This window comes from Lipotes vexillifer, unplaced genomic scaffold (assembly GCF_000442215.2).
Source record: "Lipotes vexillifer unplaced genomic scaffold, Lipotes_vexillifer_v1.1 scaffold1665, whole genome shotgun sequence".
Lineage (NCBI taxonomy): Eukaryota > Metazoa > Chordata > Mammalia > Artiodactyla > Lipotidae > Lipotes > Lipotes vexillifer.
This window is the reverse complement of record NW_006783279.1, coordinates 675,141-683,550: the sequence shown is the minus strand read 5'-3', so window position 1 is coordinate 683,550 and position 8,410 is coordinate 675,141. Positions and strand designations below refer to the sequence as shown.

General features: G+C 39.3%; 2 protein-coding genes across 2 annotated transcripts in view; both read right to left on the bottom strand.

Annotated features, from left to right (window-relative positions):
- LOC103087643 (zinc finger protein 239-like) overlaps window positions 1–6,023 on the bottom strand; it is a 23,906-nt gene extending 17,883 nt beyond the window's left edge. Inside the window, exons 1-2 of the mRNA XM_007455901.1 lie at window positions 5,936–6,023; window positions 4,462–4,550 (exon numbers count right to left, since the gene is read on the bottom strand). Of these exons, the coding sequence (XP_007455963.1) occupies window positions 4,462–4,550; window positions 5,936–6,023 (177 nt within the window). The remainder of the gene's footprint in view (window positions 1–4,461; window positions 4,551–5,935) is intronic.
- The window catches only part of LOC103087371 (zinc finger protein 665-like), a 67,367-nt gene continuing 64,979 nt past the window's right edge, over window positions 6,023–8,410 (bottom strand). Inside the window, 1 exon segment of the mRNA XM_082931030.1 lies at window positions 6,023–6,319. Within this exon segment, the coding sequence (XP_082787156.1) occupies window positions 6,023–6,319 (297 nt within the window).

The following is an 8,410-nucleotide window of genomic DNA, read 5'->3' as shown; positions in this document are numbered from 1 at the left end:
CCCCGCCCCGCTCACCGCAACTAGGGAAAGCCCGCGCACAGCAACAAAGACCCAACGCAGCCAAAAATAAATAAATAAAATAAATAAATTTAGTTTTCAAAAAAGCAATACATTTTTTAAAAATGGAATATGTCTGGAAGGAAAAAATAATGCTAAGGAAAAAGTGTATTTAAAAAAAACACAACAGTTACTCAGGCATAAAAAGAAACGAAATTGAGTTATTTGTAGTGAGGTTGGACCTAGAGTCTGTCATACAGAGTGAAGTAAGTCAGAAAGAGAAAAACAAATACCGTATGCTAACAAATATATATGGAATCTAAAAAAAAAAAAAAAAGGTTATGAAGAACCTAGGGGCAGGACGGGAATAAAGACGCAGACCTACTAGAGAATGGACTTGAGGACACGGGGCCGGGGGAAGGGTAAGCTGGGACAAAGTGAGAGAGTGGCACGGACATATATACACTACCAAATGTAAAATCGATAGCTAGTGGGAAGCAGCTGCATAGCACAGGGAGATCAGCTCGGTGCTTTGTGACCACCTAGAGGGGTGGGATAGGGAGGGTGGGAGATGCAAGAGGGAAGAGATATGGGGATATATGTATATGTATAGCTGATTCACTTTGTTATAAAGTAGAAACTAACACTATTGTAAAGCAATTATACTCCAATAAAGATGTTAAAAAAAGAAAACAGGGACTTCCCTGGCTGTCCAGTGGTTAAGACTCTGCACTCCCAATGCAGGGGGCCCGGGTTTGATTCCTGATCAGGGAACTAGATCCCACATGCAGGCTGCAACTAAGAGTCCACATGCTGCAGTAAGATCCCGCGTACCACAGTTAAAAGATCCCGCATGCCGCAACGAAGATCCTCCATGCCTCAGCTAACACTCAGCACAACCAAATAAATAAATATTTTTAGAAAAATAAAAACAAAAATATTACAGTAGAAAATAAACCATGTAACATATTGCTTAGTAACGTTATTTGAAATGAAAATTTAATAGCCCTTGGATAATTGCTCTTCTACTAAATTGCTTAGTTATATTATCCAATAAACAGTTCCACACATTAATTTTTTTTTTTTTTTTTTTGCGGTATGCGGGCCTCTCACCGTTGTGGCCTTTCCCGTTGCGGAGCACAGGCTCCGGACGCGCAGGCTCAGCGGCCATGGCTCACGGACCCAGCCGCTCCGCGGCACGTGGGATCTTCCCGGACCAGGGCACGAACCCGCGTCCCCTGCATCGGCAGGCGGACTCTCAACCACTGCGCCACCAGGGAAGCCCCACACACATTATTTTTATTAAACAGGGTAAATGTATTTAGGCAATTTTTAAAAATAGTATCTTACAAGCATTTTCAACAACCCAATTGAACAATATGTCTGCTGCAGGAGAAAAAAAAAAATGTAATAACATTATTAGCATGAAGAAGCGTATAGTGTGTCCTAACCAAGAAACCAGGAGGTTCAAGAGTAAATATTGCATTTAATTGAACAATCTGACTCCAGTTTTTGATGTTTCACTACTGACACCGAATAGGTCACAACCTCTTCCTATCCAGCCTATGTGGGCAAGCTGATAAAGAAGCCTGATGGCTCCATCCTGTGATACAAACTGAAAGTTCAAACCGCAAGTGTATCCTCCATCAAGCCTCACCTGGTAATCACATTAACACACCAAGCCAGTCACCATTCCCTGTTCTCTCAAACCATTTTAAAACAACTTGGAAGTCTCCCCTGTCCCCCTAGACAGCTGAAGTATGTAACAAATATTCGCATAACACTTTAATGTTAGCATCAGGCTCAATGACGAAACAAAACTTTGGATGGGGTTCCAACCCTATTCCAGTGAATGGTTACAAGTGCACATTACCAAAAATAAAGAATGTTTGGGTAGTGAATGTATGAAATTTCTACTTTATCTCTCAAAGGAAAAAGTTCCTCTTGTATATTGTTCGTTTATAAAACTCATGAACATTGATATTTTCAAATTATTTCCCTGAGCAATTCAAGCATAAGAGATCGTATGATTTTAAATTTTGCTAATATTTCGCATGTGCTTACTATATTCCTATTTTCCCATAATGTAAATCAAGGTGCATGCCATGTACTGCATATTCATGAATGGGGGACAGGTTTTAGGGAGTGTTGAAAAAAATAAAACAGTCCCAAAGTGGTCATTTGCCCCAAAGACAGCAAAACAAGACTTTATTGCAGTTACAACCCTCCCAGGAATGTGACCTTAAACCAACCACTCTGGAATTTCATGAATGATACCACTGAGGTAAACAAAAGGATAAGACCTTTGCCATACCTCCCCCAGAAAAATGTAAAGTCGACGAAAAAATTTTTCTTCTCTTCACAGTAAAAAAATTTTTTTAAATTATATGTCCTGGAATTATCTCCAAGATATATACTAATGAAAAATTTAAGTATAAAACAGTGTGCATAGTATGCTGTCATTTGCATCAATTTTTTTTGAACTTCATTTATTTTTTATACAGCAAGTTATTAGTTACCCATTTTATACATATTAGTATATATATGTCAATCCCAATCTCCCAATTCATCCCACCACCACCACCCCCTTTCCCCCTTGGTGTCCATATGTTTGTTCTCTGCATCTGTGTCTCTATTTCTGTCTTGCAAATCAGTTAATCTGTACCCTTTGTCTAGATTCCACATATATGCATTAATATATGATATTTTTCTCTTTCTGACTTACTTCACTCCGTATGACAGTCTCTAGGTCCATCCATGTCTCTACAAATAACCCAATTTTGTTCCTTTTTATGGCTAATACTCCATTGTATATATGTATATCTTCTTTGTCCATTCATCTGTTGATGGGCATTTAGGTTGCTTCCATGACCTGGCTATTGTAAATAGTGCCGCAATGAACATTGGGGTGCATATGTCTTGTTGAATTATGGTTTTCTCTGGGTATATGCCCAGTAGTGGAATTGCTGGGTCTTTGCAATAAAATTCTTATGCTGCCTAGCTTCTATCTATAAAAGCTTTCTGGCTTGTACAGCTTTGAGCACCACTTTATCATCTAGATGTGATGGTGAAAACTCAGCCTCTGCACAACGGTCCCAAATCAAATCTCAGAGACAGAGCTTCGAGTGAAGTAGAAAAGAATAACTTTATTGCTTTGCCAACCAAAGAGGGACACAGCAGGCTCGTGCCCTTCAAAACTGTATGTCCCACACCATTGTAAAGCAATTATACCCCAATAAAGATGTTAAAAAAAAAAAAAAAAAAAAAAAAAAAAAAAAAAAAAAAACTGTATGTCCCAAGCAGAGGCGGGGAAGGGGGATATGGTGAGGAGTTTTACAGCACTTGTTCAAGGGCAGGGCTGTTGATAAGTATCAGGGTGTGTGCAGGGCCTGCTTCCTTTAATCTGGCCTCAGGTGATCTCCTGATGTTTCCAGAATGAAGAATGCTTCATCAAATTTTGTTTTGCAGGGCTTCCCTGGTGGCACAGTGGTTGAGAGTCCGCCTGCCGTTGCAGGGGACACGGGTTCGTGCCCGGGTCCGGGAAGATCCCACATGCTGCAGAGCGGCTGGGTCCGTGAGCCATGGCCGCTGAGCCTGCGCGTCCGAAGCCTGTGCAAATTTTGTTCTGCAGAAAAGCTCAAAGATATTGTTATGTGTATCCCTTGAGGCAGGAGGATCCTATCCCAAGGATGCACTATTATTTGACTGCCATTCCTTTGTCTCTGTATCCTGATTAGCAACTGTTTCCATCTGCCCTTTGAAACTCAGGGAAGATCATGGAGGCTGAAGCCTATTCCCTACAAACAGGAAACAAGAGACACAGAGAGGCTTCCGTGTCCAGGAGGCCCTCAGGGTCCTGCTCCGTTTCAAATGGGATGCACCGCAATTCGTAAAGCACTCAAGAAACCCAATTTACTTGGTTCAATTTTTGTATTTCAATAGAAGGCAGAGCCTTAAATGAACTCCTATGGTATTTTCATTATAGCTGCATGAATATTCTGGAGCAGAGTTTACAGAGAATAAGTCAGGTACAAATTATGAATATATAATTCCTAAACTGTATGTTGTTTGATTCCATCACGGAAAGAAACTGTTACAGATTCTTTCAACCCTAAGAGCCTAATGGTGCTTCTGTTATAAAGCACTGAGGTGGAACCAAACTGTGCTGGCTGAAGAAACATGATTCACCCAGGGTTATGAAAACTGACTGAATTTTATTAATTCAAATAGGATACCCATTTTAATTAATTCAGAATTAAACTATAGCAAAATGTAATGGCAGCAGTTAAGTGTGAATCATACACATATAAATACTATTTTCATTCTTTTGATTAACTGTTCCATACACAATTACTGGTAGTAAAGGGTTTTACAATGGAAAATGTCACAAAAGGCTGTCCGTGGCAGAAAAGCGAAGAGAAGAGAGCAGCCTCAGTGCGATTTCACACCCAAATAAAAAGATACCTGACTTGCAATGACAATCTCGGGATTTGGCAGGCAGAGGGCCGGGTGCTGGGATACCAGGCCTACAGTCACTCCCAACACCCTGAGGACTGAATAAGGGGGACAGCACAGCACAGGGTCCCACCAGTAAAGAGAAACATATACTCTGCAGAGTGACCCCCCCCATGTACTATGTTTCTGCTTCTAGAGGGAAGTGTGCCTGAAGGGAACAGGCTGTACCTGGACAGTGCTACTTACCCAGAGTAGTAAGGGCTATTTCATATCATACTCTCATCCTACAGATCAACTATTCTGTTTCTATTCACATTCTAGCAGGAGGCCAAACTCAGCTCCAGAAACTCAGGGACAAGACCTGGGCTCTGAGACTGGAGGACTCAGGCATGTAAAATTTATCCCCCTATCACAGAAATAAGCTGGTAAGTCAGAAGCTACTCTTTATTGAAGTGATGAAGGGTCTTCTGTTTTCTGTGACCTGGGAAAGAGAACTACACCTGAATTGTCAATTGAATTGGGCATCTAGACAATCCACATACATGGATGAGCTGGGTATTATGTTAAAACTCTTCCTATGCAGACCAACCTGATGGTAGGTCTTCATGTAATCCTACAGTGAGGACCTATTCAGGATGTAATGAATCTAAATTAGTAAACAATAACTGAGCTGAATTATCCAAGACATGTTAATATCAGTCTCACTAACCAAACCAAACTCTGGGTGGGGTTCCATCCTACTCCACTGAATGGTCACAAGTACAAACTAGCAAAAACTTAAAAAAAAAATGTTTTAAAGGGGAATGTATGAAATTTACAGTTTATCTATCAAGGAAAAATGTTCCCATTGTATAGTGTTCATTTTAAAGAGAAAACTCATGAACATTGATCCTTTAAAATTATTGCACTGAGTGCAGAAAGGACAAAAGAGACACTGTATGATTTTAAAGTTTTGTAATATTTTGTATATGTGTACTATACCCCTATTTTACCATCATGTAAATCAAGATGCATGTCATGACATTTATTTAGACACAAAAAAGGACATGAAGAAATATTCATATACTGCATATTCCAGAACGGGGAGCACATTTTAAGGAGTGCTTAAAAAAAAACGGTTTGAAGGTGGAGAACCTCTGTAATGTTATGCTCCTTATGGAGTGCCTGAAGATTGACTGGTGAGATGTGAGCTCCCAAGAAAGGTCTGTCCAATTGGTAACATTACTTTCTCTCCAGTATGAATACTCTGGTGGGTCATAAGGTTAGAGTTAGGGTTGAGACACATTTAGAGAGTCATTATACTTGGAAGGTTTCTTTTAATTATAAACTATCTCACAGTAATTTAGGATGAATGCAAAAAGCATTCAGTGGGGGTCGAGTCCCGAGTAAAGGCTTCGCCACCCTCAATATGAAAGCCTTCTTCACAAAATGTATTCTCCAGTGACTTGTAAGGTGTGAGTTGTGACTGAAGACCTTGCCACACTAACAGTATTTGAAAGGTTTCTGTCCATTTCATGTTCTCCGATGGATTCATAGATGTCGTTTATGTCTAAAGACTTTGCAACACGCATTACATTTCTAAGGCTTCTCTCCAGTAAGAATGATGAACTGCAAGCTTTCCCTTCTGATTAAAGACCTTGCCACATTCGTTACATTTGCAAGGTTTCTCTACAGCATGAATTCTTTGATGAATTACAAGGCCTGAATTTCGACTACAGACCTTCCCACATAAATCACATTCATGTACTTTCTCTCCTGTATGAGTTAACTGATGTCTCTTGACGTGTGAGCTGCAATGAAAGGTTTTCCCACACTCATTACATTTGTAAGGTTTCTCTCTAGTATGAATTCTTATGAATGACAAGGCCTGAATTTCAACTAAGGTCCTTCCCACATAAATCACATTCATGTAATTTCTCTTCTCTATGAGTTATGTGATGTCTCTTGAGGTATGACCCACGATGAAAGGCTGTCCCAAACTCATTACACTTGTAAGGTCTTCCCCTCTGGGCTTTCTGTCTTGTGTCAATATTAAAGGATGCATAAAGTCACCCCCATGTATATTACAAATTGTGGTTGGGACGGGAGGAGAAATTTCTTGACATGGTGAAAATGAGGCACTACTGCTGATACTCTTATCAGCTTGATTAAACTCATCAATTTTCTGTTCACTTTTAAAAATATGCAGCTCATCATGAAAGCTTAACGCAAGCCTATTTCCAATAGGCTTCTTCCCTGCATCCCTTTCAACATATTGACTTCTTCCATTAATGACATCTTTGTTGTGGGATGCAGGCATATTTTTGTAATTTCTTTCATCATCTCTCCACTGACACCCAAAATCATACATATTCTCCTGCAGGTAAAAATGTTTGATTTCACAGCTTCCATGTCTTCCCAACACCACTGTTTGGAATACTTCTCCTATATCTGTGTTTGATTTTACTTGCAATTTCTTTATCACATGTATATGACAGATATCTACAAATTAAAACGCACCATAGACATACTGTTCATTACAATGCATGAATAAATGTTTCATGTTGAATATATGGTATTACACCAAAATTAAGACTTTTGCCAAACAGAGTTATGAAACTTCACAACCATGACGTAAAATTTTTGAGAAACACTAAAAAGGACAGCGTTTCTATCTGCATCAAGGGACCATATAAAGAGAGACCAGGACTGATAAGGGGACTGACTGGACACAGGGAATAATAAACATGGGGTATCACTGCTTTTCATTTCATATATGAGTGAATGAACTTTTTCTTAAAAGAAAAGAAGAACTGGCTTAGCAAGTAACATTATACTGTTCCATTTTTTAACTGTGAGAATTATACTATTGATATGGTACAGAAATAAAAGAGATTTTAAAGGGGATGTTGTACAAACAAAGCAGGTTTACACTTATTACATTATTTGCTGTGTAAGGTAACAAACTAAATACTCCATAAGTCCCATTTCCATGCGTATATTCACAAAGAACACACATAATATTCCGGGAGACGTGTAAGAATGTCGTTACCTGGGCTTCCCTGGTGGCGCAGTGGTTGAGAGTCCGCCTGCCAATGCAGAGGACGCGGGTTCGTGACCCGGTCTGGGAAGATCCCACATGCCGCGAAGTGGTTGGGCCCATGAGCCATGGCCGCTGAGCGCTGTGCGTACGGAGCCTGTGCTCTGCAACGGGAGAGGCCACAACAGTTGAGAGGCCCGCGTACTGCAAAAAAAAATAAAAATAAAAAAGAATGTTGTTACCTGAAACCTGAAGGTAAGCTGGAAGAGGCCACCGAATGGAGATGGATAAACTTATGCCATACACAAACACACAGATACAAAAAATCAAATAGGATAAAACTTCTTCAAACGATTTTAAAAAGAACAAAGTTATTATACAGTGCAGAAATTACACTATTGGGAACATATCAAACGAAAAAAATCTAGCAGGTATACGGAATGTAGTATCATTTACTCAGGAAGAAGAAAAAAATCCTGCTATTTTTAACAACACAGAGGGACAATGAGGTTATCTGCTCTGTAAGGTAATTCACAGAGAATGAACAGATGGTACTGAATGTTGTAACTCATGTGTAAAAAAAAAAAAAAAAAAAAAAAAAAAAAGAACCAAAGAGCAACAAAGACAAAAATACTGGTTATCAAATCCTGGGACTTGGTAGAATGGGGAGATATTAGTCAAAGGAATACATTTCCTGCTGTAAGTTGAAAGTTCTAGAAATTTAATGTACACGATGGTACTTACAGTTATCAACACTATACTATATGCTTGAAAGTCAATAAGAGAGTAGACCTTACATGTTCCCAAGACACATAAAAAAAACTGTAATTATGTCACAGGTGAATGTAGTGAAGACACCACCGAGGTACTTATTTTGCAAAAGTTCACACTATACACCTTAAACTTATACAATGATATATACTAATTAATCGATAAGTA